Genomic DNA, 27,084 nt, shown 5'->3' with positions numbered 1-27,084 from the left:
CAGTTGCCCGAGAAACAAGAACGTCACGCTTTAATAACCCACCTGTGATTGGTCCGCCCCGCAGGTTAAACTTAAAAGTCCAGGTTACCCGCGGAAATCTGTATTGCGCGATGACTGCCGGGAGGTGGCTGTGGAACTGTTCCCGGCCTCTGTGCTCGGTGCTGGCTGCTCGCTTCCTGGTTCTGGTTCTCTGGGGCGTGTTGGGGGCCAGGGCTTTGGACAATGGCTTGGCGAAGACCCCTATCATGGGCTGGCTGCACTGGGAGCGCTTCATGTGCAACGTCAACTGCCAGGAAGAGCCGGAGTCCTGTATCAGGTATCAAAAAGGAATAGGTGTCCGTTTCCCTTCACCTTTCCTTAGGGATATCCGACTGTCGGAAGAACTGGAGGTTTTCGGCAGAACATTCGAGTCTCGAGGAAGGGAGAGTTCCCTTACAGGATTTTTAAAAATCCTCTTCTTATTTCTTGCCTGGGCACTAGCCGTAAAACTTCGCGTGACCCCTCCTGGGGGTTCCGGGGGTGGACGTCCGCTTAGCGACCACGGCTTCGCGCTCTCTCATTACTCAGCTAAGGACTTGGGTCTTAGACCCTTTGGTTCTGTTCAGCTGCTGGTGAGTTGCTGCTCTGCTTCTGCCAGGCGCTCCCTGTGAACATAGCTGTGGCGAGCTGGAGATGGGGGACGAAAGGACTAAAACGCATGCCATTTCTTTTCTTTTTCTTTTTTTTGGGGGGGTGGGATGGGGAATATGGGCTTCTTGACTGTAACTCGAGGGACTTCAAGAGACCTCGTAGTCTCTGGGATCTCCTTAAACCCCTTTTCCTTGAGTGTGACCTCAGTTTAGAAGGTTTATCTGAGAGAACTTTTCCATAGTAAAGGTAGGGGTGTGAAACGCGATTAGATAGGGATTGGAATCTATGTGATCCACACATTCCTTTTCTGTAAATTGGGGTAACAAACAACTCTTACCTCACAGTGCTGACTCAAGAGGATCTAATAGTTCTCATCTCACATAGGTGAACTTTCAATGAGTTAACCCATTTAAAACAGATAACACAGTGCAGTGACTGACCCTTCAATTAAGCCTATAGAGCAAACGTTCTTAACGTGGAATCCATGGGGAAAATCTATGCAAATCTGTAAATGTGTTTTTCTAGAGAGAATATTTACCTTTATTCAGAATAGCAAAAGTATCTATGATCTAGAAAAAATAATCTCAGATATTGTCTAAAAACAGAGACCCCCCCCCATAGTGCAGGTATTCCCCCCCAAAGTAAAGTAACCCAAGTCCCCCGAATATCCTTACAAATGAAGTTAGAATATTGATCAAAAATCGTTAAATTAATTGGCCTAATTGGTAGTTGTCTTATTAGTGTATCTGATTATAAAACCCTAATTCGTGGTTATTGCAAAAACTGTAGATAGTGAAGAAGAGCATAATAAAGCAAAAATTCCCCTTACCCCACCATCCAGAAATAATCATGGTTAAGATGATAACCTAGGTCCTCCCTGTGGTGCAGCGGGTTAAAGCACAGCACTAAGAAGCTAAATCCACTTCCGCATGAGTTCGATTCCTGCCTGCCCGGAAGGTGACCACATGGCGCAGCAGACCTCTCCTGACCCACCGCTGCTCCTCACAGCATTGTACTTCATCAGTCTGCCTGTTCTACTCCCCACTCTGTCTTTGGTGAAGCCTCTTGCCACCCCTGAGCCTCTGGCCTGTACCCCAGTTCTGTATGCACAAATAAATAAATCTTTAAAAAAAAAAAGATGATAACCTAGAACCTTGTGAACTTTTTTCTATATAGAAAAAAAATCACTTTTTTTTTTCATTCGTTTCGTTAAAAATGAGATTATGTTTATGTCTGGGATGGCTAACAAGACTCTGAACTTCATGGACATGGACCTGGATTCAAATTCTATCTTATAGTCACTTAGTAAATAATTTTGGGCAAATTAATCGCTCTATCTAAATGTCAGCAGAATAAAGCACCTGACACAGAATGAGAGCTTCAGAAATGCAAATTGTGTCTATATATTGTAATTTATTTACACAATCTCATGTTGATAGCTCCTCAGTCTTATAAATTTTTCATTATTGTGAACAACACCATCTGGTTGTTTGTTCTGTTTCTCCACACTCTGGCCAGCACCACATTTTTGTCATTCTTATAACACTTTGCCAATCTGGTACACCATGTTTTTATTTTCATTTATTTGATTATTAATAATGTTGAACTTTTTTCATATGTTAAATTCACTTATTTGCATATTTTTTCATAAATTGCCTCTTTGTGTTCCCCATTATTTGATTTGAATATCTTTTTTGTTGGTTATATTCTGTGAATATGTTGGTTCTTGTTATAAGTTGGTTTTGATAATTTTGTATGAAGCATAAAGTGTTTCACTTTATCATTTTTGGCTCTGGCCTCATACTGAGAAATTCCTGAAGAAAATATAGTTACCTACATTTTCTAGTATTTTTATGATTTCTATTACATTTTTAGTAATAGAATAAGTCAAAGCCCACTTCAATTTTATTTCTCCTGTAAGGAATGCTACATTTACTATGTACTAATTTTCTATGTACTAAATTCTATGGTACTTGATGACTGGAAGAATCTCTTTTTGAATTTTCTTAATTCCATTGTTCTGTGCATAATCTTTTAGATCAACTCTGAATCATTTTGTCAGGTTCCTTAAAGTCCTTTTGGGGGTGGTTCAGGGTTTTGATACGTAGATAAAGTTGTATAGGAAGAATTTTTTTTCCTATTCAAGAGGAGAATAATGTCTCTTCATTTATTCCACTTGCATAGGAACATCATAGATTTATTCATATGAGTTCTGCAGATTATCTTCAACTTATTGCTCTGTAGTTTAAGTTTTGTCATTGCTCGTGTGAATGGTAACATTCCCTCCTCTTACTCTTGATGTCTGTGGAAGCTGTTAGTTGATTGTATCAGCTTTGTAGCTCCTTAACCTGCTGATCCTTCTTCATTCTAATAGCCTTACATTATTTTCGTAATTGTTTGGTGTTCTTAAGTTGGACAAATTAAGAGAGGAAGAAGAACCCAGCCCATTTTACCTTACGTTGGTTGTGATTACTACCAAACTATGATGAGGTTGCAAAAAACTGTAAAGCCTCAAGGTGCCTCACAAATAAGAGATACTCAAGTGTGTATTTAATGAGTTTTCATGATTCTTGAAATCTCTCTTTCAGTGAGAAACTTTTCATGCAGATGGCAGATCTCATGGACTCAGATGGCTGGAAGCATGTAGGTTATGAGTACGTCTGCATTGATGACTGTTGGATGGCCACCCAAAGAGATGGTCAAGGCCGACTTCAGGCAGACCCTAAACGCTTTCCTAGTGGAATCCGTCGCCTGGCTGATTATGTGAGTTTATAGACTCTTTTTCACACAAGAGACTCTAATCACTTCTGAGCCAAAGCTTGTTTAGAAGTACCTTGAACAGCTTTGTTATCTGAACTTGAATTATAAAACTTATCAGGTGGAACTTTCATCCAATCAGAAGATAAATGTTTTGTAATAGCTCTTGAGGCCCGCCTTTTGCTGAAACTACTGAGTTTTCCAGGAGGAAAAAGAAACTTGGTTCTTGACATATGTGTGCCTATATTTCCACATAATCTGTGAACAGCTATTGCAATTGTACTATAAAGTGGAGTTTCAGAAGACAGAGGGTTATGTTCTGGAGATTGTTAAAGAGATACAGTAGGGCCAGACACTAGTTAAATGTGATGAAGACATCAAGTTCTCTTGCTTAGGAAAGAACCATTCTCACTTGCTAATACAACAAAGATGGAGCTTTATGGCTTATAAACAGTATGAGGGGAGGGACAGCAGATAGAAAATTACTAAGAGGAGACATCTAGGAAGGGGAATTCTTGCTAAAGGAGGCTAAGACATTATCAAAGTGGGAGGGGGAGAGGGACTTGGTGGGATTCTTGATAAATCTGGACATGAAATGCCAAGGTTGGGGCATCATTTTGAAGACTCAGAGGAGTCTCAATATCGCTTAGTCAAGGAAGAATCTGTGTTCAGATAAATGTGCGATTACCCTGGAAAGATAACTCAGGATCCATCAGAGGAAGATTAGAGTGGCTCATAGCTTTCTCTTCAGTTCTGTTCTGGGGCTTACATGTGCAGTTTGAGCTAGCTCAGCGGAATTGGAAAACTTGCTCTTTGTCTCCCAACACACTCATCTGAATAATCTCATGGGTCAGTAAAGATAAAAATTCAAAATGGGTCAGCTCTCTATCTGGTGGAATATACTGGGTTCTGGCCCCAGCCTAGAGTGTTTTTTTCTACTTTATATTCGCCTTTCTTTTGCGGTGGTAACTTTTTTCTCTCTTTTCAGGTCCATAGCAAAGGATTGAAGCTTGGGATTTATGCAGATGTTGGAAATAAAACCTGTGCAGGCTTCCCTGGCAGTTTCGGATACTACGACATTGATGCACAGACCTTTGCTGACTGGGGAGTTGACCTGCTAAAATTTGATGGTTGTTACTGTGATAATGTGACGCACTTGGCAGATGGTATGTTTTATTCAAGAGATTTAGCCATGAACAAAAGGGAGGAACTTTGAGACCAAGGTAACTGAACATCCAAAGAACTAATCTTCACATCCTAAATATTCAGTCATGTTGCTAGAAATAATTATTCTCAGTGTGCGGAGCTCCTACATCTTCTCTTACATTCATCCATCCATCCATGTCTATAAAACCCATGCATGAGTAGCCACATCTAATATTGTCCACTTTTAATTCAAGACGTTTCTAAGAGTCTGTTACAAATAATAATTTTAACTCTGTACTTTGGGAAATATCCAGAACTGCAATCACAGAGAAACCAAGATCTCCTTTCCTCAATACATGTACAGTCCTGCAATTGCAATTCCTCTATAGATCAATCCCAGCAGTCTGGAAGGTATTAGACACATTTTAAGCACAGAGGGGCTAGCTACCTCTACTGCTGGTTTAAAAAGTAAACATGGTCCGTCCAGACAGCATTTTAAAAATATACAGCCCTACCTCAAAAGTCCCTTCTTTCTCTTATTTTTTGGGAAAGATTTATTTATCCATACAAAAGAAATATGTGCAGGCCAGAGGTGGGGTGGTATTGAAAGGTTTCACCAGAGACAGGAACGGAACAGGCAGATCCACTGAAATATACTGCTGAGGGAAACAATGGGTGAGGCAGGAGAGGTCTGCTGTGCCATGTGGGTTACCTCCCTGGCTGGGGATCAATTCCTGCAGTGGCTGTGGATAGCTTCACAGTGCTGTGGCTTAGCTCGTTGTGCTACCAGGGAGGCCCTCTTTCTCTTATTTTACTCATTGTTTCCTCATACAGGTTATAAGCTCATGTCCTTGGCCCTGAATAGGACTGGCAGAAGCATTGTGTACTCCTGTGAGTGGCCCCTTTATATGTGGCCTTTTCATAAGGTGAGCTTGTGAGCACAAAATCCAACAGTCTTGCTGGTAGATTTTCAGAACCTGAGAACAGAGGAAAGACAGATGTCTCTTTCAAAGTCCCATCCTACTTAACATTCTTGCCCTACTTTTTCTCCCAGGCTCCACATACTTCTCACCAATCTCAGTGCTGTAGTTGTGGTCCATGCTACCATGGGGCATCATTTTTGATTCTCTTTGTCTCACCATTGGCATCCTGTCTACCAGCAATCCTGTCAGTACTGCCTACAAAATATATCCTGAATCGGCCCACTTCTTTCCATCTCTGCTGCTTCTCTGGTCTTCCCAGCCACTGTCAGTCTGATCTCTACTTCCACTTTCCTTCGACCACCCCCTATTTTGCAAGCAGCACTAGTGATCTTGTTTAAACATAGATGGAGTCCTATCTTTCCCCTGCTCAGAACCCTTAACTGGCTTCCCGTTGCATTAGAAATAAAATCAAATTTCATCAGTCTTGCCCTGGTCTGTTACCACAGCCTCATTTCCCAATAGTCATCCCTTCACACGCCTATATTTTTTTTTTAAAGTTTTATTTATTTGTGCATACAGAACTGGGGTACAGGCCAGAGGCTCAGGGGCGGTGAGAGGCTTCACCAGAGACAGAGAGGGGAACAGAACAGGCAGATCGATGAAGTACACTGCTGAGGGGAGCAGCGGGCAGGTCAGGAGAGGTCTGCCACACCATGTGGTCACCTCCTGGGCAGGCGGGAATCGAACTCATGCGGAAGCGGCTTTAGATTCTCAGTGCTGTGCTTTAACCCGCTGCGCCACCAGGGAGGGCCCGCCTATATTTTTTCTGTCCCTCAAACACCCAAGCTTACTGCTGCCTCAGGCCTTTACACTTGCTTTTTGTTTTCTGCCTGGTAATTCTCCCTCCAAGATTTTTTTATATAACCACCCACTTCTTAACATTGAGATTCTCAGATCAAGTGCTTCATACTCATATGGGTCTTTCTAAAAATAATCCTCTGTTCCTCTATTCTTTATTACGTTAATCTGTGGTTTCCCTCCCAGAGCTTGGCACTATATAGAATTATTTGTTGATTTGCTTATTGTCTGTCTCCCCCACTAGAATGTAAGCTCCAGGAGGGCAGGGACCTTGTCTGAGTTTATCACTGTATACGTAGCCTATGGTAAGTGTTGCCTAATTATTTATAGATTGAATCCCTGTTACTGCTAATCTTTGCAAAATGCATTCAGCTCTTAACTTCTTAAACCATGGAGACCCAGCCTGGTTTCTACAAACTTTATTCATTCCATTAACAAATTATATGTTTATGATTCAGATTTCCCTCTGTGTTGGTGAGTGCTATATAATTTGCAACTTCTACTTATTGATACCATTTTAGTTATTTCTATTTATAAAAGTAATACATAGTCACTTTAGAAAGCTCTGAAAATAAGTGGTGTGAAAAAAAAAAACACCTCTGTAACCCCCCAATTCCTTACTTAGTATTTGGTAAATTTCCAGCCAAAAAAAAAAAAGTAGTAAGGCTGTTTAATTTAGGAATTTTTAAAAAGATTTATTTATGCATACAGAACTGGGGTACAGGCCAGAGGTGTAGGTGTGGTGAGGCTTCACCAGAGACAGAGTGGGGAGCAGAACAGGCCAACTGACGAAGTACACTGCTGAGGGGAGCAGCAGGCGGGTCAGGAGAGGTCTGCTGTGCCATGTGGGTCACCTCCAGGGCAGGCGGGGATGGAACTCATGCTGAAGTAGCTTTTTAGCTTCTCAGTGCTGTGCATTAACCTGCTGCGCCACCAGGGAGGACTCTAATTTAGGAATTTTAACTTACATGGCCTACTTCTGATGCAAACTTCTTATAATAAAATTCTAATGTGGTTAGAATTTAGTTCTCATGGTGACCTTTAACCTATAAAGAGGTTATCAGTCCCTTATTTAAATGTGACTGTTTTTCACGTCACAAATATGTTAGAAGTAAACAGAAGTTTATCTGTTTCCATAGCCCAATTATACAGAAATCCGAGAGTACTGCAATTACTGGAGAAATTTTGCTGACATCTATGATTCTTGGCAAAGTGTAAAGAGTATTTTGGACTGGACATCTTCTAACCAGAAAGGAATCATTGATGTCGCAGGACCAGGAGGTTGGAATGACCCAGACATGGTAAGCACCTGAGCGCACCTTGTTCAAGCCCTTGCAGCAGGCTTGGTATCTCAGTGACATTCAACTAAGTGGAAGAGAGAAAGGTCCAGGGAGCAGCTGGAGGTGCAGTTTCTCAGAGCAAGGTGCTATGGAAAGTGGCTTCTTTGTTGAATCAATGTTAAAGAATGTTTCGTTGTCTCTGACTTGAATTCTTCATTCTTTGTCACAGCTAGTGATTGGTAACTTCGGCCTCAGTTGGGACCAGCAGGTAACTCAGATGGCCCTCTGGGCTATCATGGCAGCTCCATTACTGATGTCCAATGACCTCCGAAACATCAGCCCTCAAGCCAAAGCCCTCCTTCAGAATAAAGATGTAATTGCCATCAACCAGGACCCCTTGGGCAAGCAGGGGTATCGGCTTAGAAAGGTATAGCAGAAAGTATTGTATGGGGGGAGTTGGGAATTGGGACAGGAACATGTTCTCTTGCCTTTTAGTTTACAATTAATTGAAAGTTTACTTTGGGTATGCATTCTAAGAGGACTGTATACCACGTATCAAGTTTGTTGTCTCTGTGTATCTGTCACATATTAAGGATAGGCACTGATCTTTTGCGAATGCTTTACCATTTTGATATTCTAGTCAGTAATGAGGCTGCTTTTTGCTTGATTCATGCTACAGGGTAATGTTTATTTTCTCCTACAAAGCACTCAGTAATTGACAGTAAGTATGAAAATTGTAACAAGGCAACTTAATGCTAGTTAAGAAGCTATCACACCTATTTTCTTGGCTTGCTTTCCAGGAAGACAACATTGAGGTGTGGGAACGACCTCTCTCACATTTAGCCTGGGCCGTGGCTACGGTAAACCTGCAAGAGATTGGTGGACCTCGTACTTACAGCACCTTGGTCACTTCCCTGGGTAAAGGGGTGGCCTGTAATCCTGCCTGCCTGATCACACAACTCCTCCCAGTGAAGAGAAAGCTTGGGCTTTATACATGGACTTCGGTGTTAAAAACTCGAATAAATCCCACAGGCACTGTTTTGCTTCTGCTAGAAAATACAGGCCCTAGTCATTTAAATTAAAAGTTTTAAACTTGTCAAAGTGACTATTACGTCTGTACTTTTCTCCCATTCCCACTTTAACTGTATTAGTATTCCTTGAATCAAATTTCCTAGTTAATTCTATAAAGACAAAATCTTGTCATTTGCAACATGGATGGATCCTACAGGGTAATATGCCTAGTGAAGTAATTCACTTGTGTGGCACATAAAGGAATAAAATGAACTGAAAAACACTACGTATATAAATCCAAATTAATGGTTACCAGAGGGAAATGGGTGTGTGGGTAAATATGGTTGAGTCAGTTGATGGTAAAGGATGGAATTAAGACTTGATCATAATGTAATTTATACAGATGTTGCTTTGTAATGATGCACACCTGAAACCTGTTACAGACCAATGTTACCTCAATAAAAGCCTTTTCCAGTTTTACCTTTCAGGGAGAACATCTGGGGAAAGGACTGTAAACTAACAGCTGTAAATCATTGGATATTTACTGTGTACCAAGCACTGGTGTAGCTGGCAGAAAGTGTACTGGCTCCTTGATGCTCACCCACCTACACCAGGTCTTGATCTGCTTTAGTAAATGTGGCCAGGATTTAAAGCCAGGCTCTTAGCCCTTAAACAGTTTGAATGGCACTTACACCAAAGGGAGGATAGAAGGGAGTAATTTCTCAACTGGAGGACAATAAACAGCCAAGGCAGGGATAACCTTGAGAAATGGGAGACTAGCAAGCATAGTGTAAGCTTAAAAGCCTGCTCCATTACGCCCCCTCATACATCAGCAAAAACAAATGCAGCTCACCCAGCTGGAATGCATGACAGTTCAAAAACAGCACAGCAAACACCCACTCGAAATACACAGTACATAAACAATTATTTTGCCTGTCATAACTTCAATAAAACCGGAAGCCCATCATTGACCAGCTGATTAAAAAATGCGATATTGACTTACACCTCATTTTATTTATAGCCCAGTTGTGTCACCACCCAGTTTTGCTGCTTTAAATATGAAGAGCTAAATATGTGGTATAAAACAGGAAGATAAAATTTCCCAACTGCTAGGCATTTTAAGAAATGGAGATACCAATTTCATTGGGGGATTCTTTCACTAGACATTATCATGATTAAAGTAACTTCTGTCAACTTCAAAACCTGATAGTACTTAAGTCTGCAAGTATTCCATAATACATGTAATATGCTATACCTAGAAATAAGCAATAATGCCTCATCACATGATTTTGAAATCAAAAGTATGACAAATTCCCCTATGGACTTAATTGTTACTGACCTCACCCTATTCATCCAAGTTTCAGGTCTCTAATTTATGGGCCACGACGGATTGTAGAAGCCCCAAGTGATTCAAGTACCACATTAAATGGCAACATCTGATATATAAGCTAAGTATTAGCCAGATAGAATCCAAAATGAATTGAGTATCCAGAAGAACCTTCAAGCTTAAATTTCCTCACAGCATTTTTATTGATTTGATGACACTATTATCCTCCCCAAAGACCAGTCAATTACAACCAAATGAAGTAAACATTAATTCAATGTTTTATTATCTTCATAGTAAAAGATGATGCTTAGAACTGGATCACCTGGCCCTGTAATAGAATACAAAAAATTATTTGTGTATTTTGCAAGAAAAAACACTCCATCGAAAACAGCAGTCTTTAACACTATCCTGTTATATAAAGTCAAGTTTCATTCTTCCTTTCCTATTCATGTTAAAAGCAACACCAAAAACACCTTTATGGATCTAGATATTTTGATGCCTGCCCCCATCTTGATGCCACAATAAATGGGGAGAAATGTGCGCCTCCAAATAAAGCTATACAGCAAAGAATACACCCTTCTTCACATGATTATATACCTTTCTCTTCTTATCTCCTCCCAGCTCAAAATGCTTGCATCTCTTAATAGCCAACATCCTCTTCGATCTGCAGTTGGGCTCAACGCATTCAAGTCGCAGCACAATCTTCTTTGTAGTTTTAGCCTGGAAAAAATTGAAGTCTTTCATAAATGACCACAGAAAACTAGTTTCTTTAAAAAAATACAACTTGCTAAAAAGTACAGCAAAATTTTTGTAAATGAGAGTTGTAGACAATTTGTCTTACAGGACAAAAATGTGAAAAGTCAACTACGCCCTTTATGACTTAACTTGTTGACAGGTTACGTAAGTGCCACTAAATTCCCCATTCAGATAAACTACCTCAGAGCCTTATCAAATAGGCACTTACACCTTTGAACTTGTGGTCTCTCAAGTGTCCTACTTAACCAAAATGGGTCAACCAAGTTCATGCAATGATGTGATAAATGCAGCTTTTGCAACTAAGTACCGTTAATTTATTGTCACTTTGAGCAGTAAAATCAGTTTTCCAAGGACTACCTATAATTATGCCTATCGTATGTGCATGCAACCATATTTAACTCAAGGCATTCTTCCCCACTACATGGCTTTCTAAATAAGAATTTCCCTACTGCTAGTTTTCAGTTCTCAAAGATGCCAAAACCTAGCTAGAACCTCCCCATTTTCTCAAGTTGCCTTATTATGAAAAAGTAACCCAGCTAAATATTACATCGAGGTCAAACCATTTAACTGCACTTCAATGAACCTTACAGATGCTCCTTAACAAGTCCTGGAACCAGGCTGAATTTAGAGTCAAGTAATGCTATTTTCTAGACCCTGCTAGTCACGGAGCCAAATCACCTGGGGTAGAAAAGATCTAGGCCAAAACTCATCCAGCCTGGAAAATGACCAATAAAGTTATTCTAAAGAGCTTAAGACTCCTCTAGCTACGCAGGAGATGGAGATTGACTTTAGGTTATGACCTGAACCACAAAGTGACAGCACACTTCTTAATTGACTCAAGAGCTAAGGATTCACAGTGACAGGCAAGTAACAAAGATTTACTGGTATGCTCAAACGTCAAGCATACATTCCTTAATTTGGTAAGGACAAATTCAAATAAGGACAAAAAAATATAAATACTGAGATGGTGCAAAATGTAGGCTAAGTCATGTGTGGGTTGCACTGCCCACACATGCAACAAAAGTAACTTGAAATCATGGTATCTATACTGTAGAGGCACATGTGTTAAAGACAAATGCAAGTTTGGCCTTTTTTTCTTGTACCACTATTAAGTGAGAAGCAAAAATCAATAATTACCAACCTTTTTCCGGAAAATTGGCTTTGTCTGTCCACCATAGCCACTCTGCTTCCTGTCATACCGCCGCTTTCCTACGAAAATAAGCTATGTTAGGACATACTCCAGACCACAATCACAACAGCCACATGGAAATAATCCTATGGGTCTCATCTGTGCATGGGTTGGGGGGAAGCCTTGCAGGGGGAAGAAATGGGCTCGGGACGTACACGCTGACACAGATACCAGTTAAAAACAAATTACATACAGGCCGTCTTACCCTGGGCATAAAGGGAATCCTTGCCCTTCTTGTACTGTGTCACTTTGTGGGGCTGATGCTTGCCACACTTCTTACAGAAGGTCCGGCGGGTTTTAGGAACGTTCACCTGGCAAATAAAAGCGTTCAGAACGTGCAGTGTTATCGGCTGTGAACGGTAACCATGCCCGCTCCCGCTGAAGGTAAGGCCCCAAGGGACTCGACTCCCGAACTCCTCAGTAACACAACGTTGAGTGGAAAGTGCGCCAATTCCCCGTACGTCAAGGAGATCGTCCTCCGTGGAGCCCCAAAGTGGAGGGCGGTTAATCCCCGGTTAAGGGTACCTCTTTGATTCCACCACTTAAATTTCCAGACCTTAAGCCCGGTGCCCTCGGGTCGGTCCTGGCAATAGTGGGTTTTTCGGGTGCAACAAGGCTACACAGGAGCCTGGACCGACTCCTGGACAGCACCACCGATAAAGCTGGGGAAGATTAGAATGGATGTTACCGGGCCCCTTCCCCAACCAAGTTCCTACCATGCTTGCAAGAGCTCTAGCGGCACGGAAAGAAAGAGGCCGAGCCGGAAACGGAAGTATATAGGCGCTTCCTGGTCGCGCTACCTCATGGGAGTAGGAGTGAACATAGAGTCTAAGTCTCTTGCGCAGCGCCTCCCAGCGGCCCAGATGAATCGATTTGGTGTTACCGGCGGGAGCTCAAGGAAGATTCGACCCGGAGGCTTGTCTCCTCGAGTTCCTGCCTTTTTGGAGCTTTGCAAATTTTCTCACTTCATCACTTTTGGTGGACAGTGCTACGTACCCGTGTTAAATGAAGGAGGCAGTGCACTTTCCAGACCCTCTGGTCTTCCTTCCTATCCTTCTGCACGAGGGAAGGCAGGACTAGGGTCAAGTGGAAGCCTGCTTCCTCCACCTTGAGGGCACTGGGAGTATCTTTCACAGAGAACTGCAGCTTCTGCGAAGGCTTCGAGGGAGCCAGTTGCTTGGTTATCACACGGTCAGTTGGTCCAATCAACAGATGTTTGTTTTGAATGCCTATTCTGTGTCGGACACTGTACTAAAGAAGGGACACAATAAAAAATTCATGTTCATACGTGTATAATTACAAACTAAAGTACTTTAAAAAAAGGTGGGGGGACAGTTTTTAGCATCAAAGCAGACCCCTTTTGTTGAAGGAATAAATTAGCTGTGCTGGGTGGAAAAGTGACGATGAAATTGTTCAGCTCCCGCAACAGCAATAATCAAGCCAAGAGCAGGTATCCACCCACTCTGCCCTCCCCTGCATACCTGGCAGAAGTCAGGCATGTGGTAGTTTTCCAGGGAGTCAGGCAGGAGACTTCCTGGTATTGAGCATTTAAAATGGATGTTCTCATAAAATGCTCACACTTTGGGGCGTGTGTGGCATTGATATTCCCATTTCACAGATGAGGAAATGGAATAGGATAGTCGACATTTCGACATGTGTTTACTGGATCTTGGACACAGGTCTAGACTCCAGAGCCTGGGTTCCTCATGTGACTGATAAGGGTAGTAGGTAGCAGTGACTGAGCACTGTTCTATGCCAGGCATTTTCCTAACCACTGTTCACACTACTTCTTTTGATCCTAACAACAGCATGAGCTCTAGCTGCCATTGTTAGTATTTAACAGATGAGGAACCAGAGGCACAAGAGGTATTAAATTCACTTATCCAAAGTCACATAGGTGATTGCTTTGTGGAGCTGGAATGTGATCCCAGGTAGTCTTAACACCCCAGCCTTTCACTGAATCCGAGTTGTCTGCTCACTTAACAATGCAGGAAGACCCAGGGCTGCTCAAGGTCAACCCCTTTTTGCTGCATAGTCTCTAAGAATGAGGTAATAAAAACATGACTGCTGCTTGCTATCTAAGTTTCTTTGCTAGTGTAGTCTCATAGCACTTTATTCTCTCCAGACTCTTAGGCAGTCTCATTGGCCTTTGAGGACTCTCTAGAGCTCCTGCTCGATAATCTCCCCTAAGATGAAGCACTCCTAACTGAACTCAAGACTTAAGAAGTATGGCCCATCCTTGCAGAGTGGGTAACCTGTTCCCTTTCCTTTGCCTCGATGCTTTACTTCTATAAGGAATCATAATATCATCTTGGATTTTATATCAGCCATGTTCCTCACATGACATTTCTCTTGATTACTATCATCAAAAACCTCTGAACTATTTTCACAAATGCCACTGCCACCCCACTTTCAAAGTAATCAACTCAAATCCAGTGTGGTCACCAATTATTGGACTTGATCCTTAATCTTGGTAAGCTCTTTCAAAGTTGGCTTATTGCATCAGGTAGTCAAGATCTTTTTGGAAACTGCTTGCTCTGGGTCTGTGGGAGGGCCAGGAGAGGTCTGCTGCACCATGTGGGTCACCTTTTCAGCTAGGAATTGAACTCATGCTGCAGTGGCTGTGGACAACTTCACAGTGCTGCACTTTAACCCACTACACCACCAGGGAGGGCCCTACGATAATTTTCTACACTAGGATACAGCTCTTAGGGCAAGTAAATATGGCAGTGGTCTGTGTGTCAAGGAAAGCAAGCAGATCGGTCACCAAGAGCTCTGCTACCACCCAGGTCTGCAGCCAGTCCTGGCTGTGCTTTCTAGGAGAATCCTCTGGGAAAAGACTGCTACCGAGGCATAAGGGACATTCAACTTCAAGTGACAAGTCCAGGCTGGTTTATTGCTTGACTGGATTAAAAAAAAAGTTGTAAATTAAGAGTGAACTCTTGAGGCAGATCTTAAATGGAGAAAATCAGCATCCACAGAAAATGTGGAAGGCATCAGCTTTCGTGTGGGTTTCCATGAAGACATTTTTATCTGCAGAAAAATGCTTTCTTAGAAAGTGACTCAGCAGGGGGAAGTTTTATCGCTACCTCTCTAGTTCTGAACTTTGGGGGTCCCTTCATGAGCCTTCTCCATCTTTCACTATCAAGTAACTATGTGACCCTTCGTTACCTCTGCTCTAGAGGTCAAGGGGCTCCAAAGGCCTCCTCCCTCCTCTCTCCCTGTGTTCTGCCTCTACCAGTCTCTTATTGTCTCTTTCCTGCGAGACTCCACTCCCTGTGCTGATCCATGCCATGGTCCTTGAAGTGAGCCCCTGAGGAGGTCTGGCCTGCTACCTGTCTGCTCAGCCTAACCTATTCTAGCATCTCAGTGGCCCCAGAACATCAAGAAGGGTTCTCAAGATAGTGTCAGAGGTCCTAGGCAAATGAAGGGCGGAGACAACTGGGGGGTGGGGGAGAAGATAGGGACAGTATAGCAGGGAACCAGATACCATGCTGCAGAGAAAAAGAAAAAAAAAAGATTGGTTAAAGTCAGGAAACCAAAAAAGGGAACTGAGTGACTGTGAAAGGGTGGGGTTTGCTCAGACTGTCCTTCCTCTCTGGACTGTAAGAATATGTCTCCAGGGCCAGTGTCTTCTGAGATCGAGTCCCACCTTCAAAGTCCTGGTATCTCAGTGCACCTGGGAAGCTACCTGCATTAAGTCAGGACTGAGGTGGGTCTGGGGCATCGAAGGGGCTGGGCAGCAACAGCAAGTACCTTTTGTGGGACCCCCGAAGGCCAGAGAGAAAGCATGGCTGGTGCCATTTCGTCAGCTAGCTGAGGAGGCTGACGGAGGGTGGGAGTGTCACCCACACAAGGCCTTGGCATCCTTTTGGATGTCAGCAGGGGCTACAAGGGTTTTTTCTGAAGAGGGCTGTGGGGGGGTGGTGGGGGAGAGTAAGGAGAGAATTAATGACATGAGTTGACCATCTGAACAGGTAGCAAATGTTGGACAGGGTCACCTCTGCAAAGCTTGGTGGAACAGGAATATGGCCTGCGGCAGTAGGATTAAAAAAAAGCCCTCTGGTCAAATATTGCTTGAAGACCCAAAATGTATTCTTGTGTCAATCAATGAGGCTACGAGAGAAAGAAATTCTAAGAGACACATTGTATGAGAAGATGGTTAAATCTCACTCCCCACATTCTGGTGCTGCTTTTGTAAGCCAGGCAAGCCAGGCTAGCCTCAGGCTGCTTCAGGATGGTGTTACAGGGATCAGAGCTGACTTGCAAGGATTGTGTGCCCCAACCTCATGGTAATAGTGGGTAAGATCCTGGGCCAGAAGAAAGCAGCCTCAGTCTCAGCCCAGACAGTGTGGCCAAGCCCTGAGGTTGCCGGGAAGGTCTCTCCAGTTCCCATTGCCTACCATGTGCATGCCTTTCTTCTCACCTCTCCTTTCCTCTCCTCCTCCTCCCTGTGCCCCCCTTTCTACCAGTTTCCCCTCTTCTTTCTACCTTCCTTTATTTTGTACCTCACCACACCCCCTGAATCAGAGTCCATTCTTAATAACTACTGGATTTCTCTTGCCCCTCTCTTCCCTTTTCCCCTTCCCCTTACCTGCTCCCCTCTCACTAGCCCTCCCCCCAACCAGACTGTTATCCAGTCAGGGTATCACTGTATGGAAAGCAGTTAAAACGGAGGGCAGTGGTCAGAGCTTCATTTCCTTTTGTGTGATACTTATTCTGCCTAAGACCTGCCAGTGACCCCAGAGCACTGGCCTAGAGAGCTCTTCTAAAGTAAAGGGGATTGATGGCCTGATCCAGACTTCCTGGGATGAGCTGCTGGACCTCCCAAAGGAATCCTGGCTCAGGCTACCACCACCCAGCTCTACAGCTCAACAAGGGTGTCCCGGGCTGTGAACTTCCAGAGGCAACAACAGAGCCCAGACACCAGGGTCTCCACAGCTCACCCCTGCCCTCCGGCTACGTTGTGTACTAATTCTGCTCCTTCCTTCTTTTTGCATGCCAACCCCCTGAACCAGGGGGTGCTACAACCTCTCCGGAGTGCCAGATATTTGACAAGACAAGCCATTCTCCAAATAAGATACAAATGCAAATGTGCACTGTCTCATAGCTCTATCTGTGCTATTCTGACTCCTTTTATGTTCAGACAGTTTGAGCCATCTGGTTGGTTAAAATCCCAATTCCTGTTGTTTATAGCTATTGATGTGTTTGTTGAGGATCCTTTGTGAACTCCCTACGGCGCCTTTCCATCCACTTCTAGGGTCTTGGTACAATTTAAAATTATTGCTACCATGATTTATTATTTCCATTTGAACATATTTCCTATACACAGTTTCCTTTCAGTGGGCTAGACCCACACCAGGAAGTGACTTGGGCATAAGGGGGAGGTATGGCTATTGAAAAACAGTTTGGATATTCCCCAACGAGTCATCGGGTACCTATTGTTTTTTTACCCAGTGATGCCTGAGACCTGAGAGTGAATTCCTAGGGATAGGGAGAGTTTGAATTTTTGGTGAGGCAATGCTTGACCGGAAGCCAGAGAAGAGACCTTGGCCCAGTTCACTCCAAAGCTTCTTGGTTATGCAAATGAAGCCATCAGGGGTGGGGGAAGAGAACTCCTCTGAGGTCCCTGGAACAAATGGGCCACGTGTGACTTTCAGTTTCTGAGGAGATTTGTGAGCACTGACTGAGGTTGTTCAGGGAGCTTTGGATACACAGAAGGTTAAGTCCCAGGCTTTTCTTCCACTCTGTGAGAGCCATCCCCAGATGACCTTAGGGTTAATGTTGGCTATCTGAATGTCACAGAGATCCTCACTTCACTGCCTTGCTTCCCCGAAATGGAACTATTAGCGCACCCTTAGAGAAAGGAAATTCTAGAGCATCAAGAGAAATTAAATTTTAGACATGTTGGAGGCTGGGAGATACTGGAGTTCAGGATCACTAGTTCAGTGGAAACAAAAACCACATCAGTCTGCAACAAAAACAGTAAAACTTGATTAGAAATGGAGAATAAAAATGGAGCTAAGGGAAAGGGTATTCTCAAAAGCTACTATTTGGAATTGAAATTGGTACAATTTTTCTGGAAACTATTTTGTCAATATGCATGAAAGTGAAAAATGTATATAGTTTTGGACTTGGTAAATGGTGCTGATGTAGAGAGCCTCGTTCTGGGGAAATAACAGGAATGACGGTAAACAAGAACGTTACACATTTGTGGGAAAAGTTGTGTTGGGTGGAGAGATGTTAAGAAAAATAAGCGAGCTACAGGTAATACTTGTGTTATGTCCTGAAATATGGTTAAAAATCAAAAGAAGCAAAAATTAAAAATCAAAGAAATCAAGTATGATCAGAACAATGGACAGAAAAAGGGAGAAGGCAGTATGCCCCAATGGTCATGCCTCAGAGTAGTGAGCTTCCAGTAGGTGTTTCTTTTTAATACCCCTCTGCTTGAAATGTTTTCCATAATGAACATCTGTTATTTTGATAGTGAGGGAAAAAAAAATTCTTTAAACCAAGGGAAACAGAAATTACTAAACAAGAAGTCCTCGTCCAGTGAGCAATGGACAGCCTAGCAGTCAACCTCAGGGCAGAGGGCAGTCGCTAACCTGATGCAGAGTGGGCACTCTCTGATGAGGTGGCCAATTCTTCTTCATCATCATTTGCTCAGAATCTTGTCTCTAGTACAAGGCTGAGGGGAGAATGAATTTATTTCTTTAAAAAAAAAAAAGACCACACACCAAAACAGTTACAGCATACTGTTAAGATTCTGCGGAGTTAAAGGGGTGAATACATGAGAATAGTGTTATTCTCTGTACTTTCTAGTTGTAAAATCTCGTAACAGCAAAGAACAGACATTCAGTCAAAGTTTCATGTTCACAGCAAGTACTAACAATGCTAGGGACAGTGAAGAGTAGGGGGGGGGGGTCACACCAAAACCCTGTGCTTTCATGCCATCAACAATGAAAAGTCCTGAAAAGGAAACAGCCAGTGACTGTGGTAATCCGGGGAGAAACAGGATCTGCTTGTGGAGGATTTCAAGAATGTAAGGGAAAATGGCAGAACTGAGACGTGCCCTCAAGTGGGGTCACTGCAGTTGGCAGTTGAGCCGGGACACAGCATCTTTTCCAGCCTGGAGGCATATTGCAGAAGCAAGTGCCCCAGGATCACGAAGTCTCTCATCTGGACTTAACGCTGTCTTCTCCGTTTCCTCCTTTGCTGAATATTCCTATAAGATGCAGAGGGGTTTGTCCCTACTTTTCCTTGATGACGCTTTGGGGGATGACAGGGTGCTGAGGGGGGTGACATCATATTTCATTGAAACTCAAAGAAATACCTTTGGGAGGCCATGAGATGCTACAGAAAGAGCAGGGCTATGGAATCACAGATGGATGAGGTTGAGTAAGACATGTGCTCTCCATGAGTCTTCACTTTCTTCATCTGTTTACCCTAAGTGTGGTAGGAGTTCCGGTCCCCTGGGGGGGAAAGGGGGATGGCCAGAAACTCACACCAAAAAGGAGACATGAAGAGAAAAATATGCCACTCCTTAGATTTTTTTGGTCAAGTACAGTGAACTGAGTTTCGGGGTTAGGGGCACTAAACCCCTCACACTCAAAACTCCAAGTCTTAACTTTTGACTCCCTCCCCCAACTTACTCAGGAGGACCTAAAGCCTTACTGAGTGTGTTAAATTATGTTTTAGTCTTTGGATAAAGTAAGCTAGAGAAGAGACAGTGTTATTAAGGATGTCTTAAGTGGATCATCTTTAAGGTCTTCATCCTTGTGGCCTTCAAGTTGCCTAGAAGGAGGAGAAGGAGGAGGGGGAGGAGGAGAGGGAGGATATAGAGGAATTGGAAAAATTCAAACCTGTTCAAGGGTCAGTTGGGGTTGTTTGAACTAATATCTCGGGGATTCTTCCCGATCATCGGCAGACTTTGTAGTTTTCTGAATTTGGCTGTGTTTTGTCCCGAACAGAGTTTTATCTTAACACAGACAAAAATAGGAACCAAAAAGACGGTTTAGTTGACTGATTCTGCAAGTGCTATTTATCGTAATCTCTTGACATAGTGTCATTTGTCAGATGGCTGAACTCTTACTAATAAAGATCCTCCAAAAGAAGCTGGAAGGCTGCAAAAGTGACCACCTGAAAATCTCTGCATGTGTAGTTTACTAAAGAGGTCATTAAACTGGGGGAGCTCTATGTTTTTAAAGGGGTTCTGTGTATTTCTATCATTTTTCCTCCTCTTTCTTGATACAGACAACTGTGTGCATGTGTGGGTGGGTGTGGGTGTGTCAAATATTCACGTTTCTACCTCCCAACCCATCCCCCTGAGTGAGGAACTGGGTTTGTCCTTCCCTGTGCATTTTTTGTGTGTGTGTGTGTGTGTGGTTGAATTAACTCTTAGGCTGCTGAACCTGTTAGAAAAAAAAAAGGACCTTCCATAGGAAGGACTCAAAGAAGAGCAACTACCCTCTAACACTGAGTGCCAGTTACATGCCACTTTCGGGAAGATGCAAAAAGATAGACGCCTCTGCTTTCACATACTTGGTGGACTAATCCTGGTGTCTAAGGAAGAACTGCCTTGTGGGACTGTGTGTGTCTGAACCGAGTCCCAAAGCCTAGGGGGAGCCCGCAAACAAGAGACAGCCAGACTAGAGAAAGTGCAGCGATCCTCCAGCTCAGGAGTCTAGAGGTAGAAGCCATTTCAGCCCTTGCTTGGAGAGCTGATGCTAGTAAGACTGACTGACTTCCTCAAACAGCAGTAAACCCTACTCCAATACCAACTCTTGAAAGAGAGGAAGCCTTTCTCATGTACAGTTGAATGTGTTGTAAAAAAAATAAAAGAGCCCCGAGTTTTCAGAAGGATCTGTCCTGTAGAGCAAAGGCCAAGATGGAAGCGGGTCCTGGTTCTGAGTAGGGAGGGAATCCAGCAAGCAAAGCTGAAGGTGAAATAATGGGTGTGTTTTTGTTTCTCAGCGGAAAGAGGCACAACCGAACGTCGTTGTTGGGGATGTTTCTGATCCATTGCACTGGACACACTACTCAGTTTCCCTAGGGTTGTATTTTGTCTTCAGAATTTGAGTCTTTGATTGTAAAGAGGTCCTTAATTTTAATTCACCATGGGAACAGCTGTGATATTAATACAGAGATCTTGATGAGTTGGCAGTTTCTGAGGATACAGTACAGAACTTGGTTACCACTACTGAATGCATGAATCATTTTAATGTTAAAAGAAGTCTCTTTGGGGTTTGAGCTGAATGTGAATGTTGAAAAGGACACTGTTTGGTTGTAAAGTCTTAATTGGCTTGTCGTTCCTGTTTGAGACTGAGCCGGGGAGCTAGAAAAGAGAGCTGTGTGGCATGGTGTGGGGGGAGCTTTGCTCGTTTGCCCAATTTTTTCCAGAACATCATTTACAAAACTTTGAACTAATCTGCCACCCGGAGATAATGGCAAAGTGATCACTCTGAACCTCCCTGGTGTTCTCCTGACTAAATTCATCTCCCAGTGTGATGATAGAACCTTCCACACCACCAAAGAACAAAATAACCTGTGGATTGCCTCCGGCTTTGATTAAAGCTACTCCCTTTCTTTCCTGGTGTGAGCAATAATTTGTGCTTGACAAGTAGAGGGAAAAAAACCCTGCTGACTTTATTCTGCTTCCATGGAACCACCAAAGACACAAGGAGTTTGGTTTAAGACAAAAATCCCATTCCCCATTCCTGGGGAGGTGGCAGGTGGGGGAACTACCTCTAACAAGACCTGACTGGGAACTGGTGATTTTTTTATTTTGTGCTCCATCTATGTGACAGTTCTTACAGTTTTACTGTATGTCTCTAATGAAGGTTTGGATTAGTAATGTAAGATTGTCCACAGCCTTAAGCAGGTTTTTGAGATGATGTGTTTTGTGTGAAGAGGAAAACCAGTGGCAACGTTTTGTTACTTTCTTTGCCTTTCCGTAGCTCAGCTAGTGGGTGATGGGCCGCATCGGTTGGTGGCAGTTCATATATGTCCATATTTGCAGGTGCAGTCTCTATATCCTTAGTTATAGACCCCAGTGGGACAATGTTTGAAAAATTAACTTTGCTGTCCAGGAAACTGGGAACTGAAAGTGCAGTATCTGCCTCAGTGGAGTTCTGGCACCTGCATTATCCCTTCTGGGAATATCAGGGTCAACAGCTGTGTGGAGACTTTTGCTGTTCACAAATTCTACATATATCATAAGGGGGTGGTTGGTGTAAAACTGCCTCTAGACACTACCTAGCTCAGGGGTACATGTTACCTGACATCCAGAGCATTCCACTGCCGTATACATGCCAGTTTACATGAACTCACAATTTAGAGCCGGCCCCCCTTTCAATATACATTCAGTATTCCTGAAAACTGACACAATGGGGGCTGTGGAAAAGAGACCAAGAGAGGAAGAAAGTTCTTCATTAGCTTTGTACATTTCTTTTCCACTTGAAGCTATTGGAGGGTGGGAGGGGGGAGTCAGGAGGAATAAGGATTAATATGCTGGGTCCTCAGGAACTTTTATTACCAACAGTGTACAAAGGAGCCCCAAGAAGAAGACGCTATGGCTGCAGTGATACTGGAGAGCATCTTTCTGAAGAGATCCCAGCAAAAAAAGAAAACATCACCTTTAAACTTCAAGAAGCGTCTCTTTCTCTTGACAGTGCACAAACTTTCCTACTACGAATATGACTTTGACCGTGGGGTAAGTTTCTCTGCCATGAGACCTGAGTATCAAGGATTTGCCCTTAGATCTTTCTTAGGGTGCTGGTAGATACTCTTGGTTTAAGAAAAGACCTAGTATGTTTCAAACTCAACAAAAGTTTCCTAGTCTAGAACTAGCTGCAGCCATGCTGAGACAAAATTACTAAGATGCTGAGAAGCCTTCGGGGAAAATGTAACCATGGACGCCTAGTGATTGGTAAGTAGTCATTAAAAGAGTGTCTAGAATAAATTCCAAGAGTTGGTGGATACTGCTTCTTACTGTTTTTGATAAATGCACACAGTCATGCATTCTTCTATAGTATTGCCATCCATGTGGTAGTCAGAAAAGATTACATTAATAGATCTGGAATTTTTTCCCCCAAAATGACTGGTCCTGATATAGACAATGGGTGTCACCTAACTACATTGAAGGATTAGATAATCAAATCTTATCATATGGTTGCTTAGTCACTCTTAATCTTTCTCCATTTTCTTCCTCATTTTTTTTTTTCTCAGAGAAGAGGCAGTAAGAAGGGTTCAATAGATGTTGAGAAGATCACCTGCGTTGAAACTGTGGTTCCTGAAAAAAATCCTCCCCCTGAAAGACAGATTCCGGTAAGAAGACAGCATTGTCAGAGCAGAGGGGATGGTTAAGAAACTTGGAACACCTCAATTCTCTATAAATAAATTGATGATACTGTGTAACAGGAACACACACAAAAAGCTCCTATATAAATTTATTCACTCTGACACTTACTGGTTGACCTAGTCTCAGCACCTTTCCCCTGATGCACAGCAACTCAATCTGGAAAACTTGTAACATCAATTTTAAGATGATATCATATCAAGCTTTCTAACTGAACAGAGATAATTGGTTTTCTTCTTTCAGTCACTAGGATCAGATTTTCAGACTTGAGTCAGTCTGAAAGACAGACTCCTGGGGCTTTGAGTCATAGGTGATTCTTTAACAGTTCACTGTTTATTTTCCTCTCATTTCCCAGACCCTCTCCAGGCCATCACACCTGCTAACTTCTATGCTGACTTAAAAATAGATATCATTTATTATTTTTACCTGATTACGAGAATAAAGCTTTTTTATTCTTGTAAAAGCATAGACTCATGCTACATAGCTTGCTTTGCAAGTTAGCTTTTCGATTTGACAAGGTATGAAAATTTTCCTCCATGAAAATGGATATTCTTTAATCCCATGATTGAGTGACCGCATGATATTTCCTTTTTTGAATGTATTGTGATTTATGTAACCAATCTAGTTACTTGATTTGGTAATATAGACATTAAAACTCAGTATGGTTTTTAAGAATCAACAAAATACAAAGATAAATGAAAAAAAAAAACATCGAGAAGCAATCAAGCTGCTTTCAAATACTTGACATTATAAAGCTTGTTGAGGAGAATATCCTTGCATACATCTTATATATGTTTAGTTTTTCCTTACAATGACTTCCTAGAAACACAGTTTGTACAGTTTGATTAATTTAAAGATTTATTTACTGATGCATACAAGGATTGAGATACAGGTCAGAGGTGAAGGGCATGAGAAGATTCACCAGAGACAGAGTGGGGAGCAGAACAGGCTGATTGACTGAAATACACTGCTGAGGGGAGCAGTGAGTGAGACAGGAGAGGTCTGTCATACCATGTGGTAGTAATTACTGGCCAGTAATGGAATTCCTGCTGCAGTGGCTGTGGATTGCTTCATAGTGCTGCGCTTTAACCCATTGTGCCACCAGGGAGTTTGGTTATTTTAATCAAAAGGCATTTTATTTTCTAGGAAGGGTAATTTGAATTTTATACATTCCTACAAACTGTATATGAAGATATCTGTTTTTCTACATTCTTTCCAACACCATATATTCTAATATTTACTGTCAATGCTGTAAAAACTTATCTTACAACATTTTTATTACTCATAAGTTTGAATAATGTATCTACAGTTTATATTTTTCCATTTGTGAATTGCCTCTTTTTGGCCCATTTTTCTATTGAACTATTTACCTTATTCCGAAATCTTCATGCATTAGAATACTAATCCATTAACTGTAATGTATGTTGAGAGTATTTTTTTTCCACTTATCTTTGAATTTTGCTTATGGCATTTTTTAAATCATACTGAGTTTTAATGTAAGTATCATTAAATTAGTTCATCTTTTTCTTCATTAGCACTACTTTAGAATGACCTTGCTTTGCATAAGATTTTATTGTTATACTTATTTTTTCTCAGTCATTTTTTTTTCTCAGTCATTCTTAACTTTAGTTTTTATGCTAAGCTCTTGAGTCCATCTGGAATTTATTCTGGTGAAAGGTGTGAAATAGCTCCCTACTTCTCCCCGTCAATATTGATGGTTCAATGCTTGTCCTAGTACCGTTTATTGAATAATCTGCCCTTCCTCCATGGTTTGAAATAATAAGGTTTCTTCTTCTTCCTTTCTGTTTTTGACTGAGTTTGTGCTGGATCTTATGGATATGTATGCTTACTGAGCTATAGGAAGCAATCATTAACATTAGCATTGTCTATATAAGAGTGCGTTCTGGAGCCATTGTAAAAAAACCTCAACAATACTTAAGGAAATCCAGAAAAGAACAATATATCAAGCCAGTAGCCATGCTTCTTCTTTCATTACAGAGAAGGGGTGAGGAGTCCAGTGAAATGGAGCAGATTTCAATCATTGAAAGGTTCCCTTATCCCTTCCAGGTGAGATGTTTTCTGTTGCTAACTTTCAAAGGGACCTGTAATATAGTTGTTAGGGATGCGATGTAGGACAAAGGGAAGAATGCTGTGTTCCAGTGGACAGAAGTTGAGGTCTACAAAGAAGCTCTAGAGAGAAATGAGACTGGCACGGCCTGAAAATATGCTTCCCCATTCTCCCAATCTAAGTTTCTTTTAGTTTCTACAATTCAAAGGGAATCCATAACAGCTCTAATTCTATTGTGAACTGTCTTGTCTATGGTAACTGCATTGAGAAAGATGCTGTTTGTTGAGTGAGCATTTCACTTCCTTCTGGTTCTGCCTATCTGTCTAATGGTGGTCATGAGGGTTGAAACGACAGAAAAGGAAGGGAAGGAGTAGTGGTAGGAAGTTCAGTGTGGGGAAGGGTTGTTAAACTTATACAAAAACCTAATATGTTCTGGCCGGGAATAATTGAAGAGCCACATAAACATGTTTGGTAAGTGCAGTGTGAGCCACAGAGGAGAGTGAGAGCTTCAGATTCCATCTTCAAGTTGGCATGCTTGAGTCCTGTGAACTCTGTAGGCCACATGACGTGAATATAGCAGCTTCTGCAACAGTGAAAGCCAGAAAAGGAAGTGGAAAGTCTCAGGGGAGGGGGCTTTCTGTCATGGATTTATGAGCACAGCAAGACTAATAAGCAAAATGAAAGATGTAAAATGATTTTGTTTATGTCCCTGACTCTATCAAAGTTTACAAAACCAAGAAGATTGTGTTGTTTGGCTAAGCTAGTTCATAGTGCCCAAACACAGATACTTCTAAATTAATTTACACTTTAGAACCCATTATTGGATGTCTATTAAGTCTGTGAGGATTGGAACCACATCTTGTAAGTTTCAAATAACTCCACACTACGGCTCATATCTATGCGTTGTTTAAAAAAATACTTCATGTCTGATTTGATGATTAATATATGTTCTACTCTTTTTAAAGTAGGTATGTGGTTCCAAATTCGGTTTATTTTAGTTAATATCGGTGAGAGGAGGCCACTAGAAAGTGGGGAGGAAATTGGCCATGAATTGAATTTTTTTATATTTTACCAAGTGAGTAATCCACATGTGCTAATCAAGACGTGTTTTATAAATCTTTACATGAGTTCTCTTCTTTGCAAACACTATACAAGGTTTTATAATAAGATCATAAAAAAAGCCTTTGTTGGATAAACAAAAATTCTGTCTCCACCAAGGACTGAGGGATAAATTATGCACTAAGTTTACACACAAATGGAAACACAAGAGGATCTGGGAATAGTCAAAAAGCTGAGAGATTCAAAGTTGTATATCCCTGGTTGTGAATTATTCAGAAGTTCTTAAGAAAGTTGGTAGAACCCCAACTCCATGCTCACTGAAAGCCATGCCTTTGTTTCCTACTATGAATATACAAGGTTGTAGCTTAAAATTAGTTGCTTCTGAATCTTAACTGCTGAAGTCTGTGTGTCCATTGCTTTAGGTTGTATATGATGAAGGGCCTCTCTATGTCTTCTCCCCAACTGAAGAACTGAGAAAGCGCTGGATCCACCAGCTCAAAAATGGTGAGACTTATTTGAAAATGCATTAGTTTCCAAAGAAAGAAGGAAAGGGAAGAACAAAGGCAGGAAAGATGTTGGGAGGAGAGAAAAGGTAAGAGAAGAAAGGAGAGGGAGACAGAGAAAGGAGGGAAGAGAGAAGGGGGTAAAACAAAGGGGAGTGGAAAGAATGAATGGAAGAAGGGATGTGAGCGAAAGAAGGAAAAAAGAGGGAAAGAAAGAAGGG

The 27,084-nt window shown here is 42.1% G+C and overlaps 3 protein-coding genes across 4 annotated transcripts in view; 2 read left to right on the top strand and 1 right to left on the bottom strand.

Moving 5' to 3' along the window:
- Window positions 1-78: 78 nt before the first annotated feature.
- GLA (galactosidase, alpha) lies at window positions 79-9,108 on the top strand. Its single transcript, XM_004685892.2, has 7 exons — window positions 79-316; window positions 3,219-3,393; window positions 4,376-4,553; window positions 5,368-5,459; window positions 7,454-7,615; window positions 7,824-8,021; window positions 8,395-9,108. The coding sequence occupies exons 1-7, from the start codon at window positions 111-113 to the stop codon at window positions 8,674-8,676; spliced, it is 1,293 nt and encodes a 430-aa protein (XP_004685949.1). The 5' UTR covers window positions 79-110; the 3' UTR covers window positions 8,677-9,108.
- A 1,003-nt stretch (window positions 9,109-10,111) lies between these two features.
- RPL36A (ribosomal protein L36a) lies at window positions 10,112-13,524 on the bottom strand. The gene is made up of 7 exons (XM_004685891.2): window positions 13,456-13,524; window positions 12,874-13,128; window positions 12,594-12,725; window positions 12,083-12,188; window positions 11,830-11,897; window positions 10,530-10,652; window positions 10,112-10,260 (listed from the first exon to the last, which is right to left on the bottom strand). The coding sequence occupies exons 1-7, from the start codon at window positions 13,522-13,524 to the stop codon at window positions 10,240-10,242; spliced, it is 774 nt and encodes a 257-aa protein (XP_004685948.1). The 3' UTR covers window positions 10,112-10,239.
- BTK (Bruton agammaglobulinemia tyrosine kinase) overlaps window positions 12,965-27,084 on the top strand; it is a 31,700-nt gene continuing 17,580 nt past the window's right edge. The window contains exons 1-5 of one of the 2 annotated variants that reach the window (XM_012727251.1): window positions 12,965-13,068; window positions 22,418-22,588; window positions 23,104-23,202; window positions 25,232-25,300; window positions 26,783-26,864. In XM_012727251.1, coding sequence (XP_012582705.1) covers window positions 22,448-22,588; window positions 23,104-23,202; window positions 25,232-25,300; window positions 26,783-26,864 — 391 coding nt within the window. In that variant the 5' untranslated portion in view covers window positions 12,965-13,068; window positions 22,418-22,447. Of the gene's footprint in view, window positions 13,069-15,531; window positions 15,590-22,417; window positions 22,589-23,103; window positions 23,203-25,231; window positions 25,301-26,782; window positions 26,865-27,084 lie in introns of those variants that run through there. The other variant, XM_012727250.1, reaches the window with a different exon arrangement.

The sequence above is a fragment of the Condylura cristata genome, unplaced genomic scaffold (genome assembly GCF_000260355.1).
Source record: "Condylura cristata isolate star-nosed mole 26May11 unplaced genomic scaffold, ConCri1.0 scaffold00019, whole genome shotgun sequence".
Classification (NCBI taxonomy): domain Eukaryota; kingdom Metazoa; phylum Chordata; class Mammalia; order Eulipotyphla; family Talpidae; genus Condylura; species Condylura cristata.
The sequence above is the reverse complement of the archived record's forward strand: the minus strand, read 5'-3'. Positions and strand labels throughout refer to the sequence as shown.